Source organism: Lepisosteus platostomus, chromosome 4, assembly GCF_059453375.1.
Source record: "Lepisosteus platostomus isolate fLepPlt1 chromosome 4, fLepPlt1.hap1, whole genome shotgun sequence".
NCBI classification, from domain to species: Eukaryota; Metazoa; Chordata; class Actinopteri; order Semionotiformes; family Lepisosteidae; genus Lepisosteus; species Lepisosteus platostomus.
The window spans coordinates 10,711,744-10,739,557 of record NC_142614.1 but is presented as its reverse complement, the minus strand read 5'-3'; the positions used below and the strand labels follow the sequence as shown (position 1 = coordinate 10,739,557).

General features: G+C 54.4%; 2 protein-coding genes and 1 long non-coding RNA gene across 5 annotated transcripts; all 3 read left to right on the top strand.

Moving 5' to 3' along the window:
- Positions 1-1,247: 1,247 nt before the first annotated feature.
- LOC148672615 (uncharacterized) lies at positions 1,248-5,015 on the top strand. Its single transcript, XR_015935826.1, has 2 exons — positions 1,248-3,413; positions 4,060-5,015. It is a non-coding gene; the product is annotated as an uncharacterized LOC148672615 (long non-coding RNA).
- Positions 5,016-5,325: 310 nt separating this feature from the next.
- On the top strand, positions 5,326-10,467 carry LOC148672614 (uncharacterized). 2 transcript variants are annotated; one of them, XR_015935825.1, is made up of 4 exons: positions 5,326-7,144; positions 9,027-9,102; positions 9,350-9,531; positions 10,135-10,467. XR_015935825.1 is itself a non-coding variant. In XM_088628403.1 (4 exons), exons 2-4 carry the CDS (start codon positions 6,965-6,967, stop codon positions 9,388-9,390), a joined length of 297 nt encoding a protein of 98 aa, XP_088484529.1. In that variant the 5' UTR covers positions 5,327-6,094; positions 6,179-6,964; the 3' UTR covers positions 9,391-10,467. The 2 variants fall into 2 exon arrangements, 1 of the variants encoding a protein (XP_088484529.1); XM_088628403.1 differs by having other exon boundaries at positions 5,327-6,094; positions 6,179-7,144; positions 9,350-10,467.
- Positions 10,468-11,399: 932 nt separating this feature from the next.
- Positions 11,400-26,831, top strand: srrt (serrate RNA effector molecule homolog (Arabidopsis)). Of its 2 annotated transcripts, XM_088628400.1 has the most exons (20): positions 11,400-11,559; positions 13,033-13,195; positions 13,889-14,017; positions 14,133-14,282; positions 14,515-14,703; positions 17,616-17,785; positions 18,175-18,365; positions 18,698-18,799; positions 18,986-19,136; positions 19,707-19,891; positions 20,378-20,439; positions 20,536-20,614; positions 22,358-22,552; positions 22,649-22,819; positions 24,348-24,501; positions 24,965-25,158; positions 25,328-25,484; positions 25,705-25,797; positions 26,296-26,398; positions 26,530-26,831. In XM_088628400.1, exons 2-20 carry the CDS (start codon positions 13,077-13,079, stop codon positions 26,603-26,605), a joined length of 2,670 nt encoding a protein of 889 aa, XP_088484526.1. In that variant the 5' UTR covers positions 11,400-11,559; positions 13,033-13,076; the 3' UTR covers positions 26,606-26,831. The 2 variants fall into 2 exon arrangements, with proteins under 2 accessions (XP_088484526.1, XP_088484525.1); XM_088628399.1 differs by having other exon boundaries at positions 22,358-22,819.
- Positions 26,832-27,814: the final 983 nt, after the last annotated feature.

Genomic DNA, 27,814 nt, shown 5'->3' with positions numbered 1-27,814 from the left:
GACAGACTGGTCACCACAATCCCCAGACCAGACCAGCGTGGACTGATCCACTGGAATCCCTCTGACTTCCCTGGAGATCCCAGACCAGACCTGTTCTCACAGTGCGGAGCGATCCTCTGGAATCCCTCTGGATTCCCTGGGAGATCCCAGACCAGACCTGTTCTCACAGTGCGGAGCGATCCTCTGGAATCCCTCTGGATTCCCTGGGAGATCCCAGACCAGACCTGTTCTCACAGTGCGGAGTGATCCTCTGGAATCCCTCTGGATTCCCTGGGAGATCCCAGACCAGACCAGCCCTCACTCTCACGCTCATGAAGCCCAGGCCTCAGGCTTTTATCACCCAGCTGTTCGCATGTCAGGAGCCCTGTACAAACACTGCAAACACACTAAAAACACACAACCGCACTATGACTGACACCGCGGAACACAGCATGTTGACTGACAAAATCTAAACCAGGGATTTTGTTTCCAGGATTTTCTGCAAGGACGACAGCGCCCCAGCTCGAGGTGGGTGCCAGAACCGAGGTGATGTCGCCCCCTGGTGCTCACTTGCGGAACTTCAGGTGGGAGCAGTTTGTTTTTCTTCTTCTGCACTTCAGTGATGACCACATACCTCTGCTGTAAGGGCTATATAATAACAATTCCTTACACTTACATAGCGCTTTTGACTCTCCCCTCTGACTCTCAAAGCGCTTTACAGGTAATGAGGACTCCGCTCCACCATCAACAATGCGCAGCCCCACCTGGATGATGCGCCAGTACGCTCCCCACACATCAGCTCTCACTGGGGAGAACAACACGAGAGGGGGATTATTAGGAGGCCATGACTGGTAAAGGCCAGGGGGAAATGTGGCCAGGATGCCGGGGTTATGCCCCTACTCTTTTCGAGAAACACCCTGGGATTTTTAATGACCACAGAGAGTCAGGACCTCGGTTTTACGTCTCATCCGAAGGACGGCGCCTGTTTACAGCACAGTGCCCCGGTCACTATACTGGGGCATTAGGACCCACATGGACCGCAGGGTGAGCGCCCCATGTTGGCCCCACTAACACCTCTTCCAGCAGCAGCCTTAGCTTTTCGAGAAGTCTCCCATCCAGGTACTGGCCAGGCTCACACCTGCGGAGCTCCAGTGGGCTGCCAGCGGTGAGCCGCAGGGTGACAGATCTGCCGGTGAACGGGAGTGGGACAGTGTGGGACAGCGAGGGGAGAGGGGACGCGTCATGCTCGGAGTGGACCGCGCGAGGAGCGCTGGCTCCGCTCCCTGGGAGAAACGCGGTCGGCCGACCTCGCGCTCCCTCCCACGGGATCGCCGGAGCAGGAAGCCGCGCGGGTCGGATCTGCAGGGGCTGCCGGCGCTGCGGCCGTGTGAGACTGGAGCCCTTTTCACATCGGGACGGGGAACGGAGGCTCTGCCTCACGAGGACACATTCCTCCGGCTTGACTGACACGCCTGAGCAGCGAGAGAGCTGCCAAAGCCGAAACAATCAGCAGCACAAACGGGTTCCTGTTTTTGGACAGGGGGTCACACGCTGCTGCAGCTCTGTTGAGTCTGGAAGCGGCTGTGATTCTGGCAGGAGTGGGAATTCTGAGGTTAGGTTAATTATTTTAGGGAACAATGTTTGTTTAATCCCAGAGTATTTATTGCAGTGCAGCAGAAAGTGTGGTCACTGAGCCAGATCTGCCTGTGTCCAGTTTCAATGTCCAGGCTGTGGTCATGAGTCTGTCCTCTCTGGACAGCCTGGTCTGTCTGTGTCCAGTGTCTGTGTCCAGGCTGTGGTCACTGAGCCTGTCCTCTCTGGACAGCCTGGTCTGCCTGTGTCCAGTGTCTGTGTCCAGGCTGTGGTCACTGAGCCTGTACTTCATCAGTAGCTGTGTCTCTTTGTTGCCTGTCACTCTGATCAGTTACGGGCGTGTGTTGTCTTTTCAGGGCCCAGTAGTGTTCCAGTATGTGTTGTGATTCTGTATGTGTACCAGTGGGAGAGGTAGTGTTGTGTTTGTGTGAGGCAGTGTTGTAGCAGTGCTGTCCTGAGGCTGGCTGGTATCAGGGTTGTTGTGTGAGGTTATGTTGCGTGTGCTGAGTTGTGTTGTGCGTAGTTAAGGTACTGTTGTGTGCTTTGGTGCTGTTTGTTTGAGATTTGTGTTGTGTAAGGGAGTGCTATGTTTGTGTGAGAGTGTTGTGTTATTTGTCTCATGTTTGTATAAGCAGCGTGTGTGTTGTGTTTGTGTGAAGTAGTGTTTTTTTTTACATCGGCATCAATCAGACCTCATGTGAAATAGCTTATCTAGGTTTGGACATAGTTAAAAAAAAACTGTATCGCTGCTTTGGAATGACTCCAGAGAAGAGTGGCCACACGGTTTCCTTTAAATGATGATAATAATAGCCGGATATAATGGATTCGCCTCTCCAGCATCTTCAACAAAGATGGATTTTGTGCGCCCATCGCCGAGGGCAGAGAGTTTACCCACAACCCTCTCCTGTCAGGAAGTGCGGCTCTTGGCCCGCGTGCAGCCGCTTCCCCTCTCGCCTGCGCTGCCCGGCTCGCGGCCGGGGGGGCGCGCATTGTTCCAGCGCCGGAGCGCCGCGGTTGTTTATCCGGGCGGGCGCGCAGCCAGCTCCCGGAGGTCAGGCGCTCCGGACCCCGCTCCCATTGTGTGCGCCGAGAGGAGCAGCCCGGGGGGCTGGGCGCTCGGGCCGGCGCTGATGGATGGGGTAGCGGGGTTAGAGGTGCGCCGGGGCCGGCGGGGTTAGCGGCAGCCGGCCGAGCCGGGGAGGGAGGTGCGGTACGGTGGAAACAGTAGAAATGTATGAATGGTCAGGGCCGCGGCAATTACAAGAGCAATGAACTCAACTCAGGGCGTGAATGGCAGCGGCACAGCGCCCTGCTTCGCCTCCTTCGGCAATCAACGCCTAAAACAACAGCTCTGTCGTGAAGGCGCCGATCCCGCCGTGACGTCAGATTGATCTGGCCCCACCGCGTGCTTACCCGTGCCTCCCCAGCAGCTGTGTGATCAGAAACCAGAGAGCCCGGGGCAGGGTTCCCCTGCAGTCGGGTATCTTTCACACTCGGGGCTGGCCGAGCGACCCGGAGGAACGGGTCCAGTACCGGTCCAAACGACCCGTAAGTGCCGGGGCTGTGAAGCCCGGCTGGACCGGGGCTGGAGGCTGCTGGTCAAGAGTAGGAGCCTCGTCAGGGCCGGAGCTTCCTGTGCCAGTGGTGTGGAGGACTGCTGGAATATAATGATAATATTATTATTAATAATAACTATTTTATATAGCGCCTTTAAAGGTGGCTTCTCAAAGTGCTTTACAGAGCAACACAAACCACAAGAGACATACCTGTATACAGTGAGAGGAGACAGTAGATGGAGGTACTGAACAGAGCAGGAGTAGAGGGGTGAAGAAAGGAACCAGGTAAGTAAAGGCTCTTCTAAAGAAGAAGGTTTTGAGTCTGGATTTGAAGCAGTTTAGAGAAGGTGACTCTCTGATATCCTTGGGCAGAGAGTTCAAGAGTTTGGGGGCATAACAGGAGAAGGCCCTGTCACCTGTTGTGTGTAGACGGGCTTGGGGGACAGTAAGGAGACCAGAATTAGAGGAGCGAAGATTGTGAGGTGAGGAGTAGAGCGATAATAGTTCAGACAGGTACTGAGGTGCCCAGCCATGCAGAGCCTTATAGGTGAGCAGGAGGATTTTGAAGTCGACACATAACCTGACAGGAAGCCAGTGCAGGGACTCCAGGACAGGAGTAATGTGATCACTTGCACTAGACCTGGTCAGGGTTCTGACTGCTGAAATTTAGACATACTGGAGGTTGGTCAGTGTGGATTTAGAAACCCCAGCGAGTAGAGCATTACAGTAGTCAATTCGGGAGAAGACAATTGTGTTGATCAGCTTTTCAGCAGCAGTTAGCGGTAACATAGGACGTAGCCTGGCGATATTTACATAGTAAGTCAAACCGAACGGCTGTGGATTTGATTTTGTGGGCCAGTGCTGTTGTAAACAGAGAAAAGGTGATTCCCTCCTGTGCGCTAAATAAATCTAGAAATGATCTTAAATTCAGCTGTAGATGGAAACACACTGGCGACGATGTCACTGTGACATCACTGGGTGATGTCATAGGTGATGCCGAGGGTGCCCCCTTCACCGGAGGCAGACCGGGCGAAGATGAGCATCCCGTCCAGTGCGCAGGAGGAGGAGGACCCCCTGAGTGGTCAGCGAAACCCTGCGGCCGAACGCTTGACCAGTTGACCGGTTGTCAGGGACTCAAACCAGGGGGACGATGACCAGGAGTCAGAGCACGTCCCAGATCCAGCCTGCTTTCAGTGAAACATTTATTTCAAAAACAACCAAGAAGACGGACAGAACAACAGAAGTTCCTGCCAGGGAGGAGGAGTGCAGAGAGCCGTGGGCCCCAGGAGGCCCTCGTGCTGGATGTGAGGGACAAACATGGCCCAGAAATATCATCTACCGTGGACGCCCAGCGTGAGTATTGTCCTTCGTTAACAACCAGACTGAAAGATCGTGTTAATGATCTCATTGAGCAGTGTAATGTGTAATAAGTTAAGCGAATATATTCTTTGATTACACAACGGGATACAGTTGACAGCGAAAACAGAAGGCGGTGAGGTTTGTCACACCCAGACAAGATCAATCTATCTCCGATCCCCTCTCGGGAACCGCGTGGTTTTGTAGAAGAACGAATGCAGATGTCCGCTCTCATTCCTTTGTGATATTTCCTCGACACGGGCTTCAGACATCTGCTCCCTGCGACCGTCGGAGAACTAAGGCTACTGCAAAAGCTGGAACTAATCATCTAGAGCTCTGCACTCCGAGATGTCTGGAATATGTCAAGATAAACACGCCCGACAGTTATCTTTGTATACATAGGAAGCTGTTAACTTTGTGAAACATAAATATTTAGAGGAATACGGGCTTATGTAGCTGTGTGCGTAGCAGCGTGTGGTCTAAATAAATCTGTTCTTTAATAAATATGATTAGACAACATTTGTATTTCAATGAAGTCTTCTCCTTTGAACACTACATCGTCTTGGCGCCGAGGTCTGTAGCTCTCTGTGGGGTGAAGACGCAAAGTTTAAGACATTGGCTTCAGAACTTAGAGAGATTAACCGTAAGATTCCTGCAGGAAATTGCAATTGTCGATTCCGACGAGTAGAATTTAATGAGTGATAAAGCCTGCCGCTACACCAACGAGACTGCTGGTGCAACAATCGCGTTACGTCACAATAGTCGCGCTACTGTGCGTCGCAGTGGTAGTCGATGACGACAGATTACGTAATCACCGGGGCTGAGGTGTCAGTGCAGTTACCCGCACACGGGATCACTCCGCAGTTAATTAACAGCTGAGGATGCGCACCGGCAGGAGGCACGCCAGGCGGCATGCAAGGCCCAGACAGCGCCTGCTCAGAGAGATGGAGGCGAAGAGCTTTATCAAGCCCAGGTCCGGACGGAAGAGGAGAAGGCTGAGCCCGAAACCCCGAGTCCGGACCGCGGCCGCTCTGCGGGGACTCGGCAAGAGGCGGCGGCCCGTCACCACCGCCTAGCGCGACTCTGCTCTGCGGGGGACTCTCCGCCAGAGGGCGCTGTGGCTCTCGCCATAACTGAGATCTCCGTTCATGTGGACACGACGCTGCGGTCTTCAACCCCGATAAAAAGTCTCTTGACTCACACCCTCAAGCGGTAGCTGGACGCGTCGTGCTTTCATTCCCAGCTCCCTGGGCTATCGCTCTCTCGCCGGGGGGGAGGGCGGTGTGGTGATCTCTGTTCGCACACACAACTGCTGCTGTCGGTCTCCTCGTCGTGCGGGCATGCTCCGCGACTGTAGTCACAGCCACTGGAGAACCCGATTTCTGTGGCCAGTATCGGACAGATACTGGATCTAGCTCCCGGGACCATGCTTTGCCGGTGTAACAAGAGCAGTAGGAGGCGTGAACGCGTGTGGACCGGCCCGGGGGGTGCTGCTGTGTCCGAGAGAGGGGGAGAGGAGAGCCCAGATCCCTGGAGCCCTGCAACACTGCAGCCCTGCAACCTGACCATCACAACGAAGGGCGGCGACAATCTCCCATTCATTACATGAGGTGAAGTAAATACTAGCGTCATAACGATGGTTAGTGACGTAAGAGATGACGTTACACGTCACACCCCTCTAAAACTTTAAAAAGGGCACAGCGCCGCCTCTCGGACAGACCGCAGACATGGCCAAGAGGCGAAGACGAGCGTCCCGTCCAGTGCGCAGGAGGAGGCGAGCCAGGAGGTCCAGTGTGAAGCGCCACAGGAGGAGGAGGAGGACCAGGAGGCACCATTGAAACAGCTGGAGCACTTCTGGCAGGAGCTGCCAGCTCAGCTGCACTGCCCCCTGCTGGCCGCTGGACTGGCTGCCCTCAATAAAGCTGCGCTATAGAACTGAAACATTGCTTGCACCGTATTTTTGTGACTGTACCAAGTGTACTGTAAGTGGAAAGCGCTGAATGAAACGCGTCGCTGTGCGTGTGACGTAGCCGTGTGGGTCACATGACGATCCGCTGCCCGGTAGAGCAGTACTCAATATCACACTTATACTACAGGCTCAGGGGTTTCTGGAACAGATCTCTACGCATGACATCAGAAAGGTGTGTTTATCCCCACGTTATTTAGTTGTAGGAAGTCCAATTAAAAACTGCCTTATGGGCCCAACCTGCCTTGAACATTAGGACATTAAAATTCAGTTACAGACAAGACAGAGTCATAGAAAACGCGAAAAAGACGAGAAAATAATGTATAGATTAGTGGTTATTAACCTATTAAATAAAGGGGTTAGAAGATGGATCGATATAGCAGTATGGGAATAACATAAGCAGCGATTGGCAGTTTTTTCAATTTTTTGAAAAACGTTCTAGAATTCCGCAGACTAACCAACCGACAGAATACCGCTTGCTGTTATTATTGATGTTGTTGTGGTTTTCGCCCGGATGTCGGCCGAGGGAGGGCAGCGCTCTCTCGGGAAGACGCTTCCCAGCAACACCGAGCGGATCCTGCGGGCCCGGAGGCCGGGGGGCCCGGAGCCGCCGGCCGACGGCGGTGTCGAGGAGGCCTGCGAGCGGCTGATGGCTGAACTGCGGGTGACCGTGCTGGAGGAGCACGGAGATGAGGTAGGCCCCCGCTTCAGCAAGAGCAGGCCTGCGCTGACCACGGCCGGCCGGCAGGGGGCGCCCTGACTCAGACGCGCTGTGCTGTTACCGCCGGTCATGACGCGTCGAGAGGATGTTCAGTTTTTTTTAAGTTTTTATTTAAACATCAGAAATACATCAACAGAAGAAAAAATATTAAAACCGATACAGAAATTAACCCACTTCACAGCTAGAAGAATTCACAATTATAAAAGCTGAAAATTAAGCTTTGTACATATTTCCACTGTATGTCTTGCCTTTTTGATTCTTCAAATTTCTAATAGAATTTAAACAAAAAAAGAATTCTACCTTAAAATCATTAATAGAGGGAGCAGTATTAGACCATTTACGTTTGTGGATTCACAGATTAATAATAAAAACATATATTTTATCCAAATCAGGTCTAACAAAATATAAAATAATATCTAAATCTCTAAATTTAACATTTAGACATTAACAATATTTGACATTTAGTTTAACAATAACGTTTTGCTAATCTAGCCAAAACAAATTTGTATATACGCAATTCACAAAAAAATTAACAAAGATTCCTTCTCATTATTACAAAATACACATTAGTCATCTTGTTCGTGTCAATCTAACAGGATAAAGTCTATGAACGATCTTAAATGATATTTAACTTTGTAAGGCAGTATCCATCAGCAATTGTCCAAATTAATTTCCACTTTATATTCCAAAACATAGTATTCCAAAAAGAGAAACAAGAAGGCATAAAGCGCATAAGGCGTCGTTTCCCAAGACGTCCATTGCAGCGTGCGCAGTAGCGCTGGGCTACATGAATAAAGTATTGGCTCTGATTATGAAAACTGGTAACTTGAGTTTTTATTTCCAAATGGTGCCCGTTGGCAACATCTTTTACCTCCGCTGTCTGGCTTCCGATGTAAAACCAGGGCATCATTTCACTCTCAGGAGCGAAACAAGAACACGAGCCGCAACTGGTAAGTAAGGGGAAACGTGAAAACAGAGAACAGGAAACACCTCTCTACACAAAGAGTTGTGGGTGTCTGGAACAGGCGGACGCGGAATAAGGAAACGTTGTATCTCTTTTTTTTTACACACGGACAAATTGGCAAGTCCAGGAGTTAGTCTTACGTAAAGAAGTGTCGCTTAAGACGTCGTGTACAGAGTTTGGAAAGAAGACTTTAAAATCGTCGCCTGGACGTGAGGACGTGAGGTATTATAGGTGATTAAAAAAAATACGAGCGACAGACCCTCGTCACGTGACAGGTGTGGGGCCCGAACCCTGGTCACGTGTGCCTTCGCTTCGCCTTCCTTTTCCGTTGGCATAGTTGCAGCTGTTCGGTGTGGGGCTGTTCGGAGTGGTTGAAATCGTACGCTTTTACGAAATATTACTTAACATCGCTAGTCAGTGTCACCGGCTTTCGGTTTTAAACTCATCTTTTAAAAAAAATATTTATTCCGTCGTGTTTATTTCCTGGCGGGCGCCTGAGTATTGCTTCAGTATGTCGGCGGTGCAGCGGATGAAAGTCGCTAACGAGAAGCATAGCAAGACCATCACCCAGCGGGGACACGTCCAGAAAACCACGGTACACTCCCCGCTACACACCGATACCGACACACACACTCATCGATACACACGGATGCTGACACAGAAACTCGCCGCTATACATTGATACCGCTGCACACAGTGCTGGAGAGCCCCGTACTGACTCGAGTGGGACCAGAGACCCCTGTACCCTGTACTGGCTGGACCAGTGCTGGGGACCCTGTACTGACTGGACTAGGGCTCTCTGGGCCCCTTAAGTTGATATCATCTGTGACGTGCTGTATAAGGTGATACTGCAGTCCAGCTGTGACATGCTGTTCTCTCCCTGTGTTCCAGCGCACAGTCAGTGAGGACCACTCTCCGGTGGGCCCTTGGCTTCTGGCGCTGTTCGTCTTCGTCGTGTGCGGCTCTGGTAGGTCTCTGATGCCAATGTGCTCTCTCATCCTAAAACCTCTGACCCTCCCCCCCTCTGACCTGCTCTCCTCTCTCTCTGACCCACCATCCTCTCTTTCATTCTCTGACCTGCCACCCTTTCTCTTAAATGCTCTCTGACTTGCTGTCCTCTCTCTCTGACGCTCTCCGACCCGCCAACCTCTCTCTCTGACCTCTGACGCGCTCTGACCCTCCTCATTCTGACCCTCCTCTCGTTCTATCCTCAGCCATCTTCCAGATCATCCAGAGTATTCGTCAGGGTGCATGAGAGCCACGCCGCGCTGCGCTGCAGGAGGAGCTGTCTCTGGGAATGAGCACCTGCCAGAAGCTCCCTGCCCACCCCATCCCTCACTGTCCTGCTCCCCTCCTCTTCCTCCATTAAAGTCTGACCCTCTCAGAAGGCACCCCTGTGAGTAGGAAACTGCCCCAAGGCTCAGGTTCGATCTGGGGGTTTCAAATTCTGTTTGTTCTGAGCCTCATTTCACATCCTGGATCTTACCAAGTAGGGCTTCTCAATCCCACTTCTGGGTACCCCATTTCCCACTGGTGCTTTTCACCTTTACTCCTGGTAGCTTAATGTGATCCCTTCACTACTGATCTGATCAACTAGATCTTTGTCATTTCTTCCCACTCTCCACATTCTCGCTGTTATTGAAAAATAAAAATCTCTTTTCACTGTTCCTGAACTGACAACAATTCAAAAACAAACAAAGGGCAAATACATTGTTACATCTTGGACTGGAGTAAGATCTCAGACGGACCTGCTAGACCCAGGTGTCAGACAGCCCTGGACTGGGGGGTCCTGCTCTAGAGCCAGCTGTATAGTCAAGAGTGGGGCCATGGGGACTGATGGAGTCCACCAGGGGGCGCTGCTTCAGGTCCGAGTGACCAGCAGGCAGTGGATACGGTGTGTACAGCACAACTGTAGGAAACTGTTCAGTGTCCACACTGTCTGTTCATGTCAGTCAGCTCCCTATGGCCCTGTCTGAGTGTGGACCCAATCTCTCCACAGTGCCCAGTCCTCCCCACACGGTACAACTGACTTCGAGAGTCCCTTGTGTACACTGGTGATGAAGCGCCCCCTGATGTCCGCTGTCTGTCCATGGCAGTGTGTTTCTTATGTTCACCCCAGTCTTCGCTGTGCTACAAGAGCAGCTGACCCTGAGCACCCTTCATTTGATTTTTAACTTCCTTTCTTACTCACCTGCTCACTTTTACATTTCATTATCTCCCTGTTTTTTTGAGGGGGCTCTTCAGTTCAATTTGCCTTTTCTATCACTGTAAATAAATCCACTGTCCTCCTGAAATCCCCATTTCCCTTCCCTGCTGTGAAACCACCCTCCTACTACACCCACTCCACCTAGACCACTGCCTACTCTTCTACAGATGCTATGCAATGGTTTTATACAAATTAAAATATTTTCTCAAAAAAACATGTCTGTGCTGTGTTTTTTTGTATTTAAAAAATCAGCTGATCCTACTGCCAAGCTGGACTATTCAGCCCTTGCTCTCCCGTCAGGCTCTGTGCAGAGTCCCAGGGTGAGTGATCTGACAGGGGTGTCAGAGGAGGGTGGGCACAGTTCTCACTCTCCTGTCAGGCTCTGTGCAGAGTCCCAGGGTGAGTGATCTGACGGGGTGTCAGAGGAGGGTGTGCACAGTCCTCACTCTCCTGTCAGGCTCTGTGTAGAGTCCCAGGGTGAGTGATCTGAGAGGGTGGGTTGTACTGAATGAATAGGCCCATGTATCTCATTTTCTCCTGAGAGACTGCAATATTTGTTGGTGGTCTTAAAATGGGCAATTTCCAATTGGGGGACCTGTCCCTGAATCTGGGCTGATGTCTACAGATGACAGACTGGAGAGCCTAGGGGACACTGGCAAGGTCTCGTTTCCCAAAGACTCAGGGGGGAATTGTGCGCTGCTGAAAAATAGAATTCTGGCCAGATTCAAAGCACACACTCTGCAAAGTTTTCCTTTGCATGAATGGAAAATATTTTTTACGACTGTCATGACGTTTTTTTTTTCATTGAAGTCCTGAGTCACTGTAGCTGAATCATTATTCTGTGAATGCATCTGATTATCCTTGAAACATGTATAAAATCATTTTCTGTTCAATTTTAATTGTAGTAGCTTCAAGCATATCAAACACTGGTGCTGAGGCTTGTCGGGACTTCTAAGCGTGTGATTTAATATTGCACCTTTTTTCAGCCGTAAAGGCCATGCAGACCTCCGGGCGCTAGGGGGCGCTGTGGGCTGATGGTGCGGGCGAAGGGGAGGGGACCAAGACTTCGCTAGAGGCCACATCCGGGTCTTCTCTCGCGCTGTAGGCCCGCTGGAGGAGTGGGAGGAAGGATTGCGACGCGGTGGGAATTTAATTAATTAAGAAATTATCGCCTTTCTCTGGAGGTACGAAGGTTTTCCCGGGACTTAAGCCGAGCGGGTAAGTTATCGAAAAATAAGTCATGTTTTGTTTTATTGGGGGTAAGTTAAGGCCTTGGGATCTACCGGCGAAGCCGCGGTCTGGGATGTTGACTCTGCAGGGGTAGATGAGCTCGGAGGCGGCGGTGGCTCTGGAAGCGGAGGCGGTGGAAACCAGTGTAAGATTCCGCGGGTGAAGGCGGCTTCTGTGCAGTTTGTCCGGGAAAAGAGGGCGAAACGCAGCTTGGACACTTCCAGTTTCTGAATGACCTGGAGGGAACGGCTCCCGTGAGAAGGCGCAGCGGGTGCAGAGAGCCCTCTGGGCCGTGTGTGTTCCTGCTGCAGCCGCCCGGGCTGCGAGACGGAAGAGGCCGCGGCATTGTACTCGTGGGCGCCGAAAGCAGCTCGATACGGACGGTGTTTCACGGTGCACGCAGTGTTGTTCGCGGTTAAGAGGAAGTTGATCGGGAAAGTGTCTCGGCGCGAGTGATCGCTGCGGCCGTCTTTTGTGTGGCAGCGGAGCGAATGAATGAATGACGTGGGGCTTCGGCTTTTACTGGCAGAGCCCGCGGTCGCCGAACCTACCGGGCTCTGCCCCCCGGTACCGGCCTGGGTTTTTTTTTCTCTGGTTTCTGTGCAACACTGGAAGGTTAGTGGTGGGCTCATTCGCTTCGCAGGGGGGACACTGAAGTTTTCAGGACCGCCATATTTCTTATGTGAAAGTTGACGGTACCGCAGGAAGTTTACAGGTGTGGGAGATGGGGGAGGAGAGGGAACACATTCATCCTGTCTTTGCTGTTTCTTGAAAGAGGGCGGGGACAGCTTGTTCCGGACCCCCACCACTCTTTGTGTAAAGGAGCGCCGCTTGTCCGCAGTCCCGAATTCGCTTCCTCGGTGGGGTTGGGGTAGTTTCGTTTGCCTGTTGTGAATTTCTCTTTCCGAGAGAGGGAGTCGTTTCGAGCATGACTACTCAGTGCAGGTTATGAGCGATTGGTCTTCACCTGTGTGTGGCCAGCACGGTGCACTTTTAAACCGAGAGGCTCGCGTAGCTGAAGCGGGCAGTGGGGAAGAGGTACAGGGCGCAGAGCGCTCACAGAGTGGAAGTTAAACCCCTGGAGACGGTTGTTTTAAGAGGCCACAGTCTCATGACCTTAAGAGAGGCTGTGGGCAGGTTCTGGCTGGGTCTCCTCTGTTTTTGGCAGAGATGTGAAACTTCACTGTGAGTTAGCCAGGAGCTGCGCGTTTGGGAGAGAGCCTGGCGTGCGATCAAGCGGCTTGCTGATGTGTCCTGGAAAACAGTCCAAGTAGTTTTATTTGAGTGACTTGGACCAGAAGATGGCGCTGAGAGAGCAGTGTTTTGGGCTGCTGGAGTTACCCTGCGGCCTCCAGCATTCTGTTCTCCTCTGTTCGCATTCGTGTGTTTTGGCAGCTGTTGTGCACTTGGGTGACGTCTTGACTGCCCCTTGCCTCATCCCGCCACTGTTTCGTCTCCCAGGCGCGTCGTCCGTGTGCGCTGTGCAGATCGGGCCGGGCAGGACGATGGCTGACAGCGATGACGAATACGACCGCCGGCGGCGCGACAAGTTCCGGCGTGAGCGGAGTGACTACGACCGGTCCCGGGAGAGGGAGGACCGGCGCCGGGACGACTGGAACGACAGGTCAGGGGTCACGGGGCGGGGGGGGGGGTGCGCTGCCAGCCACGGAGGTCGTGGTCTCCAGGAAGCCTGAGACACCTGGATTCTGGGAGATAACTGTGGATCGATTGAACAATTAGATCATCTCCACTTTCCTCTGCTTACCAGTCATTGATCCCAGGGAATCTGCTGCTACAAACATGCCTGGGCAGCTTGTTACAGGCACCCACCACTCTTTGTGTAAAGAGTCTCCTGTTACTAATGCTCAGTACACTTCTCAGTACACACGTGTCCTCTGGGCTGTGCTTTGTTGGTGATCCTGACTTGGTGTGTTAAAAAAACCTCCTGTCCTCTGCAGCCTTTGTTCTGTGTCAGTGTTTGCTATTGCCGATTCTTCAGGGATCCCAAGGCTGCCTTGAATAGAAACAAGTGAGAGCACAATTGAGAAGACTGCTTTGCACAAAGGGCAGTAGGAGGCTGGAACAGGCAGCCCAGGCGTCTTCTTGAAGCTGTTGCTCTGTCGGATGGGTCAGGAGGTGTGTGAAGAGCAAGCAGAGTGTTTAACGTTGTGTTTTGGGGGAGGTGGGGGTACACAGCGCAGCTCTGAGTCTTGAACTGGGCGAGCCTGGGGCCTCTCCGGACTCCAGGGGGCCCGAGGCTGTCCCGAGTGTGCGCCAGGGCGAGCTCACGTGCTCCTCTCTCTCTCTCTCCTCGCAGGGAGTGGGACCGGGGCAGGGAGCGGCGGAGTCGTGGGGAGTACCGCGATTACGACCGGGGGCGCCGGGAGAGGTTCTCCCCGCCGCGGCACGACCTGAGCCCACAGCAGAAACGCATGAGGAGGGACTGGTGAGGCCGTTTCCTGCCACGTGACCCTGGTCTCTCTCTCTCTCTCTCTCTCCCCGCTCGTGTCGTGTGCAGTGGTGCCCAATGCTCTGCTCAGCGCTGCCTCTGTCTCTTTCAGGGACGACCACGGCGGAGACCCGTATCACGGCGGAGGGTATGACCTGCCGTATGGGGGCGGCGGGGGCCCCAGCTACGCCCCCCCCCAGCCCTGGGGACACCCCGATATCCACCTCATGCAGCCGCATCATGGCATTCCCATCCAGGCCAGGTGAGGGGGGCGGGCTCCTGCGCTGGGGGTGGGGTGGGGCGGGAAGGCCTGCTGGCGACTTGCGGGTGCAGCTCTAGGCAGCAGTTACTGCTCGTTGCACCCCGGAACCGCGCTGCAGCTGCTGCAGGAACAGGGGGCCGCTGAGGGGATCCCCAGTAACTCATCCCGTGCTTCTTTTTTATCCTGCCCTTGCGTGTCCTGTTTCTCCCCACCAATCCCCGTCATCCGGCAGGCTGGGCAACGTGCACGACCTGGAGCTGGGCCCCCCGGCGCCCGTCATGAAGAGCTTCAAGGAGTTCCTGCTGTCCCTGGACGACTCCGTGGACGAGACCGAGGCGGTCAAGCGCTATAACGACTACAAGCTGGACTTCCGCCGGCAGCAGATGCAGGACTTCTTCCTGGCGCACAAGGACGAAGAGTGGTAAGGCAGCGCACCTCACGCCGAGAGAGGCAGAGGCAGGGAACGGCAGTCGGCGAGCTGGGTGCCAAGACGGGCAGAGGGAGGGACGGGCAGGCAGCGCACAGCAGGCCGAGAAAGGCAGGGGGAGGAAACGGTAGTCGGCGCGCTGCGCTCCGAGACGGGCAGAGGGAGTGAACAGCAGACAGCGCACCGCACGTTGAGAGCCGCATAGAAAGGGAACACCGGATAGGGCACCGCAAGAAAGGCAGGGAGGGATTGATGAGCATCACATCACACACCAGAAGAGGCAGAGAGAGGGAACAGCATTTAGTGCACTGCACGCCGAGAGGAACGGAGGGAGGGAACAGCAGACATCACACCGCACCCCGAGAGAGCCGCGTGGAGGGGCAGGGAGAGCTGGAGAGGAGGCTGGGTAGTGAGCTGACGCACTCACACGTGTTCTTTTCTGTATTTGTGGGAAATTCCCATGGATTCTCATACTGTTCCTACTGAGAGGCAAGCACTCTGTAATAAATCTGGAGTGCTGGTATGTTGTTGACGGTGGGCTAGTCACTTCCACTATGGGGACGTGCCAGCAGCACCTGTCAGGAGTTAGCGTGCCGACTGAAGCCTGGGCCTCACGTGGCCAGCGAGGCGTGTTTTCTTGCACCGCACCCACACACGCGTTTGGGGTCACGCTAGGGGTTAGGGCTGGAGAATTAGGGGGGTTAGGATAGGATCTGAGGTAGAGGGTAAAGTTGAGTTTAGGGTCGGGATGCTGGAGAGATACCACTGTGTTTGAACAGCTGCAGGCCGCAGTCCCCTCCCCCCGCCCCCCCCCCCCCCCCGCCAGAGTCTTAACGAGTCAAATTGAACCTCGTACCAGCAGCCGCCGAAGGTTCCAGCAACAAGACATCACCTGCATCATTCGACCAGGGAGTAACCATGCCTGTGTCAGGCCAGGGGGAGGGCCAGTACTTCGTACCTGCAGCTGTCTTAACAAAATAAACGAGGTGATCACTGTGTCAGTGTCCAGGATTGTGACTGTATATAATTCTTTTTAATTTTCATTTTTTCTTTTGTTCAAATTGACTGCAACCTCCCTTCTCCCCCTCCCCTCCCCTCCCTCCCTCCTTCCTTTCCTTCACCCTCCTCCTCCTCCTCCTCCTCCTCCACAATCAAGGCTGTGGAAGATGCCAAACACACAGTCAGATCTGCAGGAGTCCTCGAGGGAGCCGGGCGTTCAGGCAGACAGGGCTGTCGCTGCGCACAATGCAGCGCTCTAGAAACCACAGTGCCAGGGCTTTTAGTCAGACAGGGCCGTTCGCCGCGTTTCTTTCCAAAACCAAACCCAGACCACAGAACCAAAGGTGCCCTCCTCCCTTCCCCATCAAAAAAAAAACAAAAAACAAACAGACCCTATCTCTCCCACAACTCACAAAATTGGGCGAGCCTTGGAAAGTGTGATCGGCGCCGAGGGGCAGAAGCGCCCCTCTCTCAGTAAATGTGTGTTGTAAACACAAAGGTAAATTGGGCGAGAACGTGGCACATCTCTTGTTCTTTGTATTCTTATACTGTTTCTTTCAGTTACTAGTTTTTTTTTTGTCTTCCTCAATATTGCTTTAATTGTTGGGCAATTTTTTTTTAAGCGATGAGGTGGGGCGAGATCAGGGCTTCCCAGTATATTGTAGATCTGTCCTCGGGGGCCGAGACCGAGAGGCTGAGACACGGGAGACGCCGCTGACCCAGAAACGCCCATCGCAGTCCCGTTCCGTAGCACTCCGGTCTGCTCCGGGTTTTACCAGGCGCAGGAGCCTTGCGTCCAAACTTGTCCCACTGAAGCGGCAAAGCAGGGGCTTAAAGGAGCCTTTCTGCGACCGGTAAAACCCGGAGTGGATCGGACCGCTTGGCAGTGGGAGTCTGTTTCGGCGGCGGTGCTCATTTGCCTCCCCGAACGGCAAGTTCCGTTTTCGTTTCTTGCGGCCCTGTTGTTTGTGCGAGTGCGTGTATCGCCCCTTGCCTGCACCAGTGAGCTCTCCCGTCTGTCCGCGTGTCGAGAAGCGCAAGCAGACCCGTCCTCTGCCAGCACGCGTCCCGCCCCAGGCTCCAGAGAGCATCCCCCTCTGAAGTCCAGATATTACTGGGAAGCCCCGACTCTGTCCTTCCGCAGAAACTCGGACTGTAATCAGGAGGAATTAGGAATAATGCATGCCTGGGTCCCTGAGACGGAGAGCCTGTGTTCGAGAGAGTGAGAGAGAGCGTGCGTGTGAGTAGCAGCGCTCAGTGTTGTTGGGGATTTTGTTTCTTTTTTACTTTTTCAAGCCATTCCTCTAGTGGCCTGTACTCTGTGAGCTTAAGTCATGGGTGGTGGGGAACACAGGTGCGCAGTTTGTCAGACTTGTCCAGCAGCTGAATCCTCCCACACGTAATTCCAGCGTAGCAGTGTCTCTAATCCAGACCGGGTCTTGGGAGACCGGGGGGGCGGGCAGAGCTGTGGTACCGCCGGCCAGATCGTGGGCCGGTCCAACAGACGGGACACGAGGAGGTTTGGATCTTGCCTGGGGGGGGGTGTGGTGGTGCAGGTAGGACCCTGGAGCACCAGGCCTCTGTTTGTCAGTGCAGAGATCAGGCGGGTTCGGGGGTGGATCTGATTTTTAAACGGATCCCTCCTGTCCTCCCAAAGCAAGACCCTGAACCTCCTTTGCTAAGGATACCGTTGCTCGTCCAGCCCCCCATTGGTCTCCCAGAGTCGCTCTGTATAAAATTTGCAGCTTAAACTGACTAACTCCAGCACCTGGCCTCTGTAGAGGAGTAATGATTTATTCCTGCACCAATCCCGCGATTTCTCACAAGGCGTCTCTCCCTTTCCTTCTCCCTACTCCCGCCCCTGACCCGGCTCGGCCCGGCCTGCTCGGGTTCTTATGGGTTTTCAGGTTCCGGTCCAAGTACCACCCCGACGAGGTCGGCCGCAGGAAGGCGGAGGCCCACAGCGCCCTGCAGAACCGCCTGGGCGTCTTCATGTACCTGCTGGAGAACGGCTGGCTGGACAACATCTCCCTGGACATCGACCGCGCGCCAGCCATCATCAAGATCCTGGACGCCGGTACGAGGAGGGGGACAGGGGTGGCGGGGGTGGGGGGGGCTCCTGGGACAGCCGGGCGCCTGCCATCATCATGAGGGCTGGAGAGGGAGTGGGGTGTGCTGTGCTCTTTTGTGTTTGTACTGTTTTCTGATTTGGTGGAAAGAAATTGGGAAATGCAACCGGAGCGACTCAAGGTTTGCAGCCTTTTGTAGAGCCGGGTGTTCTACTGGAGCAGGACAGGTGATGCACCTCGCTCAGGGGGACGGCAGCAGTGTGTTTCCTGGGATTTGAACCCGCAACCTTCCGCTTTAGAGAGCGCCGCGCTGCTGCAGTGCGCGCTTGTGTCACTAGTTTACTAGTGATGCTGCAGTCCCTTCTTTTACCAGCCTCTCTCTCTCGCTCGGTCCCAGCTGTGATCAAGATGGAGGGGGGGACGGAGAACGACCTGCGGATCCTGGAGCAGCCCACGGAGGAAGAGGAGGAGCGGGGCGGGGGCGGGGGCGGGGCCGGGGGGGCAGCCGAGCCGGCCAAGAGGGAGGAGACGCGCGGTGGGGACAGCGAGCGGAAGCCCCCCGCTGACAAAGAGGACAAGGAGAAAAAGGTAACCCAGACAGGGAGCAGGGGACACAAGGGCCTTTGACACAGAGCTGTGCCGTTGGAGCCAGTTCCTGGCAGGAAGATGGGATCGAGGGATCGAGGCGTGTCTCTGCAGGTTTTAGTTCTAACCCAGCTCGTTCAGTGAGCTCATCGCAGGCTTATCTGCCGCAATCGGACGGCTTCTCCCAGCTCTTCGGGTGGTGCTGCTTTAAAAGGACCTTCAAAACCTGCAGGGATCCGGGGCTCCCCAGCGCGGGCCTCATACGGGCTCCTGACCAAGCGCACGGGCTGCACGCGACCTCTCCGGTTCTGACGTTTGTGTCCTTTCTGCCCCAGGGCGAGAGCGGGGGAGGCAGTGGGGAGGAGAAGCTGAAGAAAGGAGGAGAAGAGGAGCAGGGGGAGAAGTCCAGCGCGAAGGAAGAGTCCGAGCCCAAGAAGGTACGTGTTCCCTGCGGCTCGGTCTGGACACCGCCCTCTCGCGGCGAGGCGGCCGTCACCTTCCGGGCCCGGGCCTCCCGCTGCGGTCCAGACCACGCTGGCAGACTGTCCTCCGCGTAGAGCAGCAGTGGGGCACAGGAGCAGTGGTTTGCTTTAACCCCCACCTCCCCGTGGTCTTCCTCGCAGCTGAGCAAGAAGAGGAAGAGGAAGCGCAGCGGAGACAGCGAGGATGAGCCCAGCGCCTCTGACAGCGACTCCGACTCGGAATCCGGGAGTGAGAAACCGGCCAGAGATGAGGAAAGGGAGGACGAGGAGGAGGATGAGGAGAAGGAGGAGGGTGAGTCTGCTGCAGAGCCACAGTCTCTGGAGTTGCCATCAGATCATCAATACCGAAAGCTATTGGAGATCGTTTGGAATAAGATGTAAAATCCCTTCAGTCCTCAGGGACCAGAGCTCCCCTGCTGGCAGCCGAGCTAATTACCCGCCTAATTGATCCGTAGCTTACAGGTGTTCCCAGTCTGGGAGCTACTGATGCAGGCGAGCCTAGAAGACATACTGGGCTGGGGCTCTACAGACCACTGCTGTAGAATATGTAGCACTGGACTGACTGTCTTTACAGTCTCTACAGATCTGATGGTGATGAGTGTGAATGTGAAGATACAGATGAGCTGGACTGACTGTCTTTACGGTCTCTACAGATCTGATGGTGATGAGTGTGAATGTGAAGATCCAGATGAGCTGGACTGAGTGTCTTTACAGTCTCTACAGATCTGATGGTGATGAGTGTGAATGTGAAGATCCAGATGAGCTGGACTGACTGTCTTACAGACTCTACAGATCTGATGGTGATGAGTGTGAATGTGAAGATCCAGATGAGCTGGACTGAGTATGTTTCAAATCTTCTCAGTGGTGGTGAAGGAGAGGAAGGAGGAGAAGCTAAAGGACCGGGAGAAGGAGAGAGAGCGAGAGAGGGAGGAGAAGAAAGTGAAGGAGAAGGAGGTGGAGATACCGCCCCCCCGGCCGCTGCACAAGACCTGCTCCTTGTTCATGAGGAGCATCGCCCCTACCATCTCCAAAGCAGAGATTGTTGCTGTGAGTCCCTGTCGCCCCTGAACACCCCCCAGGCTGCCTCTGCACTGCCCTGTAGTTGTCTCTCCATCCCTGCAGCAGAGATCATTGCAGTGAGTCCGTTGCCTCTGAACACTGCCAGTCTCTGCACTGCCCTCTAGCTGTGTCTCTGCATCGCTACAGCAGGGATCATTGCAGTAAGTGTCTGTCAGTGCTGTCTTGGTGCTGCCACCTTGCTGCTTGACCATGATTTAGAAGCACCGCATGTTGTCAGTTCTACATTAATCCTCCCTTTTAAACTCCCCATGACTGATGGTCACTGAGCCCCAGTAACTCGGTTACCAAAGCTAGCAGGCGCTTGTACTGCCCCCTGTATCTTCAGTCCTGCTGCAGAAATCCCTCATCCTGCCAGTTCTGAAGCTCTGATTACTGTTTTGAAAGACTTAGCACGCTGGGATCTCAGCCTTTGAAATCCCCTCCCCTTGTCTCACCCTCCTGTCTCCCCCGCAGCTGTGTCGGCGGTATCCTGGGTTTATGCGAGTGGCCCTGTCAGAACCCCAGCCTGAGCGCAGGTGAGTCTCCTGCACCTGTTCCTACCTGGAGGTGTTTTAGTTTCCGGGTCCCCGGCCTCAGTAACAGCCCTGTACCTGCCTTCCTGTCTCTCTCAGGTTCTACCGGCGCTGCTGGGTGACCTTCGACCGCAGCGTCAACATCAAGGAGACCTGCTGGAACCTGCAGAACATCCGGGTGAGTCCAGTGTGTCTGTATGAACCCCTCTCTCTCAGTGCAGTGTTAATGGACCGGAGTGTCCAGTGTGTCTGTATTAACCCTTCTCTCTCTCAGTGCAGTGTTAATGGACTGTAGTGTCCAGTGTGTCTGTATTAACCCTTCTCTCTCTCAGTGCAGTGTTAATGGACTGTAGTGTCCAGTGTGTCTGTATTAACCCCTCTCTCTCTCAGTGCAGTGTTAATGTACTGTAGTGTCCAGTGTGTCTGTATGAACCCCTCTCTCTCAGTGCAGTGTTAATGGACTGTAGTGTCCAGTGTGTCTGTATTAACCCCTCTCTCTCAGTGCAGTGTTAATGTACTGTAGTGTCCAGTGTGTCTGTATTAACCCCTCTCTCTCAGTGCAGTGTTAATGGACTGTAGTGTCCAGTGTGTCTGTATGAACCCCTCTCTCTCTGTGCAGTGTTAATGGACTGTAGTGTCCAGTGTGTCTGTATGAACCCCTCTCTCTCTCTGTGCAGTGTTAATGGACTGTAGTGTCCAGTGTGTCTGTATGAACCCCTCTCTCTCTCTGTGCAGTGTTAATGGACTGTAGTGTCCAGTGTGTCTGTATTAACCCCTCTCTCTCAGTGCAGTGTTAATGGACTGTAGTGTCCAGTGTGTCTGTATTAACCCCTCTCTTTCAGTGCAGTGTTAATGTACTGTAGTGTCCAGTGTGTCTGTATTAACCCCTCTCTCTCAGTGCAGTGTTAATGGACTGTAGTGTCCAGTGTGTCTGTATTAACCCCTCTCTCTCAGTGCAGTGTTAATGGACTGTAGTGTCCAGTGTGTCTGTATTAACCCCTCTCTCTCAGTGCAGTGTTAATGGACTGTAGTGTCCAGTGTGTCTGTATTAACCCCTCCCTCTCATTGCAGTGGTAATGGACTGGAGTGTCCAGTCAGTGTGTCTGTATTAACCCCTCTCTCTCAGGGCAGTGTTAATGTGCTGTAGTGGCCAGTGTGTCTGTATGAACCCCTCTCTCTCTCAGTGCAGTATTAATGGACTGTAGTGTCCAGTGTGTCTGTATTAACCCCTCTCTCTCAGTGCAGTGGTAATGGACTGTAGTGTCCAGTGTGTCTGTATTAACCCCTCTCTCTCAGTGCAGTGGTAATGGACTGTAGTGTCCAGTGTGTCTGTATTAACCCCTCTCTCTCAGTGCAGTGTTAATGTACTGTAGTGTCCAGTGTGTCTGTATTAACCCCTCTATCTCAGTGCAGTGTTAATGTACTGTAGTGTCCAGTGTGTCTGTATTAACCCCTCTCTCTCAGTGCAGTGGTAATGGACTGTAGTGTCCAGTGTGTCTGTATTAACCCCTCTCTCTCAGTGCAGTGGTAATGGACTGTAGTGTCCAGTGTGTCTGTATTAACCCCTCTCTCTCTCAGTGCAGTGTTAATGGACTGTAGTGTCCAGTGTGTCTGTATTAACCCCTCTCTCTCAGTGCAGTGTTAATGGACTGTAGTGTCCAGTGTGTCTGTATGAACCCCTCTCTCTCTCAGTGCAGTATTAATGGACTGTAGTGTCCAGTGTGTCTGTATTAACCCCTCTCTCTCAGTGCAGTGGTAATGGACTGTAGTGTCCAGTGTGTCTGTATTAACCCCTCTCTCTCAGTGCAGTGGTAATGGACTGTAGTGTCCAGTGTGTCTGTATTAACCCCTCTCTCTCTCAGTGCAGTGTTAATGGACTGTAGTGTCCAGTGGGTCTGTATTAACCCCTCTCTCTCTGCAGCTGCGAGACTGTGAGCTCAGCCCGGGTGTGAACAGGGATCTGGCGCGCCGCGTGAGGAACGTGAACGGCATCACGCAGCACAAGCAGGTCCTGCGCAATGACATCAAGCTGGCGGCCAAGCTGATCCACGCGCTGGACGAGCGGGAGAGGCTGTGGGGAGCGCCGAGGGAGCGCGGCGAGAGCTCGCTGCTGGAGGTCAGCGCCCCGCCGCGCGTCGCCTCGCGGCCCGTCCGCAGCGCCCCTCTTCCTGCCGCCAGGCTCACGCCATGTCTCCTCTCCCGCCGCCTGCAGCTGCCGGCCCAGAACCCGATCCTGAAGAACATCACGGACTACCTGATCGAGGAGGTGAGCGCCGAGGAGGAGGAGCTGCTGGGCAGCGCCGGGGGCGGGGAGCCGGAGGAGGGCGTGAAGGAGGGCAACCCTGCGGAGATCACCGTGGAGAGAGACGACAAGCTGGTCAAGGTCAGTGTGTGTCGTGCTGTAACGCACTGTGCAGAGAGACGACAGGCTGGCCAAGGTCGGGGTGTGTCGTGCTATAACACACTGTGCAGAGAGACGACAGGCTGGCCGAGGTCGGGGTGTGTCCTGCTGTATCGCACTGTGCAGAGAGACGACAGGCTGGCCAAGGTCGGGGTGTGTCCTGCTGTATCGCACTGTGCAGAGAGACGACAGGCTGGCCAAGGTCGGGGTGTGTCCTGCTGTATCGCACTGTGCAGAGAGACGACAGGCTGGCCAAGGTCGGGGTGTGTCCTGCTGTATCGCACTGTGCAGAGAGACGACAGGCTGGCCAAGGTCGGGGTGTGTTGTGCTATAACACACTGTGCAGAGAGACGACAGGCTGGCCAAGGTCGGGGTGTGTCCTGCTGTATCGCACTGTGCAGAGAGACGACAGGCTGGCCAAGGTCGGGGTGTGTCCTGCTGTATCGCACTGTGCAGAGAGACGACAGGCTGGCCAAGGTCGGGGTGTGTTGTGCTATAACACACTGTGCAGAGAGACGACAGGCTGGCCAAGGTCGGGGTGTGTTGTGCTATAACACACTGTGCAGAGAGACGACAGGCTGGCCAAGGTCGGGGTGTGTCCTGCTGTATCGCACTGTGCAGAGAGACAACAGGCTGGCCAAGGTCGGGGTGTGTCCTGCTGTATCGCACTGTGCAGAGAGACGACAGGCTGGCCAAGGTCGGGGTGTGTCCTGCTGTATCGCACTGTGCAGAGAGACGACAGGCTGGCCAAGGTCGGGGTGTGTTGTGCTATAACACACTGTGCAGAGAGACGACAGGCTGGCCAAGGTCGGGGTGTGTCCTGCTGTATCGCACTGTGCAGAGAGACGACAGGCTGGCCAAGGTCGGGGTGTGTCCTGCTGTATCGCACTGTGCAGAGAGACGACAGGCTGGCCAAGGTCGGGGTGTGTCGTGCTATAAAACACTGTGCAGAGAGACGACAGGCTGGCCAAGGTCGGGGTGTGTTGTGCTATAACACACTGTGCAGGGAGACGACAGGCTGGCCAAGGTCGGGGTGTGTCGTGCTATAAAACACTGTGCAGGGAGACGACAGGCTGGCCAAGGTCGGGGTGTGTCGTGCTATAAAACACTGTGCAGGGAGACGACAGGCTGGCCAAGGTCGGGGTGTGTCGTGCTATAAAACACTGTGCAGAGAGACGACAGGCTGGCCAAGGTCGGGGTGTGTCGTGCTATAACACACTGTGCAGAGAGACGACAGGCTGGCCAAGGTTGGGTGTGTCGTGCTGTAACGCACTGTGCAGAGAGACGACAGGCTGGCCGAGGTCGGGGTGTGTCCTGCTGTATCGCACTGTGCAGAGAGACGACAGGCTGGCCAAGGTCAGTGTGTGTCGTGCTGTATCGCACTGTGCAGAGAGACGACAGGCTGGCAAAGGTCGGGGTGTGTCGTGCTGTAACGCGCTCTGATGTGTCTTAGTGGCAAAGTTTCACATGTTTTGCACCCTGGATCCACGCTCTATCTTCTGTAACGCAGGTGCTGGATCGTCTCCTGCTGTACCTGCGCATTGTTCATTCCATCGACTACTACAACACCTGCGAGTACCCCAGCGAGGACGAGATGCCCAACCGCTGTGGCATCATCCACGTCCGAGGGCCCATCCCCCCGAACCGCATCACGCACGGCGAGGGTGAGGCCTACTCACACACTACTCCCGCCCTCCGTACCGCATCACACTACTCCTAGTGTACTACTCCCTCCCCCTGAACTGCATCACACTACTCGCAGTGTACTACTCTCCTCCCCCTGAACTGCACAAGAGTGTAAGGCATACTCACATACTACACACAGTTTACTACTTCCTCTTCCCAAACCACTGCACACGTGGTGCAGGTGAGGATTTCTCCCACACTACTCACAGTTATTACTCCCTCCCCCCAAACCACATCATGCATTGTGAGGGTTAGACCAACTTGCACACTACTCCCAGTGTACTACCCCCCTCCCTCCCAACCACATCATGCATGGGTGAAGCCTACTCCCATACTACTCATAGGCTACTCAGTGTACTACTCCCTCCCCCCAAACTCCTCCTCATGTGCTTGGCGGCACGTCCGTCCCTGACCCTTCCTCCTCCTCCTCCTCCTCTGCAGTGGCCGAGTGGCAGAAGACCTTCGAGGAGAAGCTGACCCCTCTCTTCAATGTGCGGGAGTCACTGTCCGAGGAGGAGGCCGTGAAGATGGGCCGCAAGGTCCCGGAGCAGGAGGTGGAGAAGTTCGTCTCGGCCAACACGCAGGAGCTGGGCAAGGACAAGTGGCTGTGCCCCCTGAGCGGCAAGAAGTTCAAGGTGCGTGCTCGCCGGCGCCCCCCGCTGCCCCCTCCCTGTCGGCCTGCAGCGCGGCCGCGGGGCGCGAGCCCAGCGAAGGGCGGTGGGACGATAGCGAAGCTCTCGGCACCAGCGGGGGCTCGGGGCACCCCCACAACAGCACGGCTCACACGGGTTCCTGTCCCCGCAGGGCCCCGAGTTCGTGCGCAAGCACATCTTCAACAAGCACGGCGAGAAGATCGAGGAGGTGAAGAAGGAGGTGCTCTTCTTCAACAACTTCCTGATGGACGCCAAGCGCCCCTCCCTGCCCGAAATCAAGGCCCCGCCGCCCCCCGGGCCTGGCCAGGGTGAGTCTTCTTCGCCACCGTCTTCCTCCTCCTCACTGCCCCCCCGCGCGCAGCAGCGCCGCGCGGTCGCTGGGAACTGGATTTGCACGCAGGTGGCTGACGTGCGGGAAGTTCATTATTTTGTTAAGCGCTGTGAAGGCTGTACTGTGCGTCTACTGTGTGTAAAAACCCTCGGGCGTCAGGAAGCTCAGAAGCACTGAACTGTGACTCTCTCCGACAGGCGTGCTCAGCCCAGGGCTGCCATACCCCCACCAGTCGCCCCAGGGGCTGATGGGATACGGCCAGCCCCGTCCGCCAGTCCTGGGCTACGGAGGTAAGGGTTTACGTTGAAATGCCGCCGGTCTTGTCTGGTCCGGAGGCCCATATAGGCACACGGGTTCTGCCGCTTATCGGCAGCAACCGTCTGTCCATGAAGCTGCCTTGTTAGAAAGTCCCCATCATGACCCTGATGGCGTGGAGCGGCTTCAAGCCCTCCAAACAAATCAGTTTCTCAGGTCCCCGTAGGCTGTACCGGCTACAGCAAAACGGCCTTCTGTGAGTGAAGGGTGTTGAAGACCAACAACAGATCCTCTCCTTACACAAAGGGTGGTGGGAGTGGGGCACAAGCAGTCCACCGAAGCCAGTTGTTGAAGCCGATAGCTGCAGCTGGTTTGAAAACCAAACTGGCTGGGTGGTCTCGCCTGTGGCCTTCCCTGTGCTCCGTGTGTGTGGGGAAGCAGTGTGCAGGGTGATGGCAGGCTGTAATGCAGGGATTCAGTTGACCGTTCCTGCTGTAGCAGATCACTGACCCGCACTGCCTTTCTCTGTCCAGGAGGGGGCCCTCCGTACCCACCGAACCAGTATGGGGGCGGCCGGGGGAACTACGACTCCTTCAGAGGACAGGGGGGATACCCTGGGAAACCCCGAAACAACAGGTCAGTGTCTCCGGAGCGCCTCCCACCGAGGCTCAGGCTCGGGGCTAAATCCTTGCGGAGGTGTATTCGAGACGGATCTTCCTGCTCCTCTCACGCCCCGTCTGTCTCTCTCCTGCCCCCCTCCCCCACAGGATGATCCGCGGCGACCCGCGCGCCATCATCGAGTACCGTGACCTCGACGCTCCTGACGACGTTGACTTTTTTTAGCCCTGTTTTTACTGTCTCCGAACACGTTCGCTTTCTATTTTTAATTAAGTTTTGGTTTTTGTTTCTTTTGTCCTCCCCCTCCCTTTCTGTATGGTAAGTTTACACAGTGCAGCTGCACCATATCAGAGCATCTGTGTACGTTCTGTTCGTCTTTCTTAAATATCTCGGCCACTTAGAGTTGTATCCCTGCCATTTTCCATTAATAAAAATAAACATTGGATCCACACCCACTGTGTGAGGAGAGTTTCTTGGGGCGTCTGTTTGCATTTCTAGAGAGCCTTTTTCTCCCTCTGCCTCCTGTGCTTGCTCTCCTATCCCTACTCCTGTCTGTTCTGTGCTCCCATCTTGCTCTGTCCTCCATTCTGCTGGTGCTCGTTTCCCACTTAAGTTTAAAGAGCTTTTTTGGCATGATGGATGAATTACAGGAGATCACACACCGTATTATTATTATTGAGAGACAGGTTCACTGTCTGTTCCTCAGGCTGTGACAGGAGAACACACACCATATTATTATTATTGAGAGACAGACTCACTGTTGCTCAGGCTGGGACAGGAGATCATACACTATTATTATTGAGAGACAGGCTCACTGTTCCTCGGGCTGGGACAGAAGATCACACACTATTAATGAGAGACAAACTCACTGTTGCTCAGGCTGGGACAGGAGATCACAGACTGTATTATTGAGAGACAGGTTCACTGTCTCTTCCTCAGGCTGTGACAGGAGATCACACGCTGTATTATTATTATTGAGAGACAGGCTCACTGTCTTTTCTTCAGACTGGGACAGGAGATCACACACCGTATTATTGAGAGACAGGCTCACTGTCTCTTCCTCAGGCTGTGACAGGAGATCACACACCGTATTATTATTATTGAGAGACAGGCTCACTGTCTGTTCCTCAGACTGGGACAAGAGATCACACACTGTATTATTATTATTGAGAGACAGGCTCACTGTCTGTTCATTGGGCTGGGATGGGAGATCGCACACTGAGCTGCAGCTCTATGGAAGTTCCTCCTCCCTCTCTCTCCTCCCTCCTGGTACTTCCGTCTCCGCTCCGTATTCAGCACCAACAAGGTGTTGTCCGTTGTTTGCCAAGTTGCAAGACCACAAAATTCCAAATAACATTCCTTAAGTGATTTTTGGCAGTAACATTTGGACTGTTTACAGAAGCACTGTGCACGTCCAGAGTGCAGGGGCAGCCT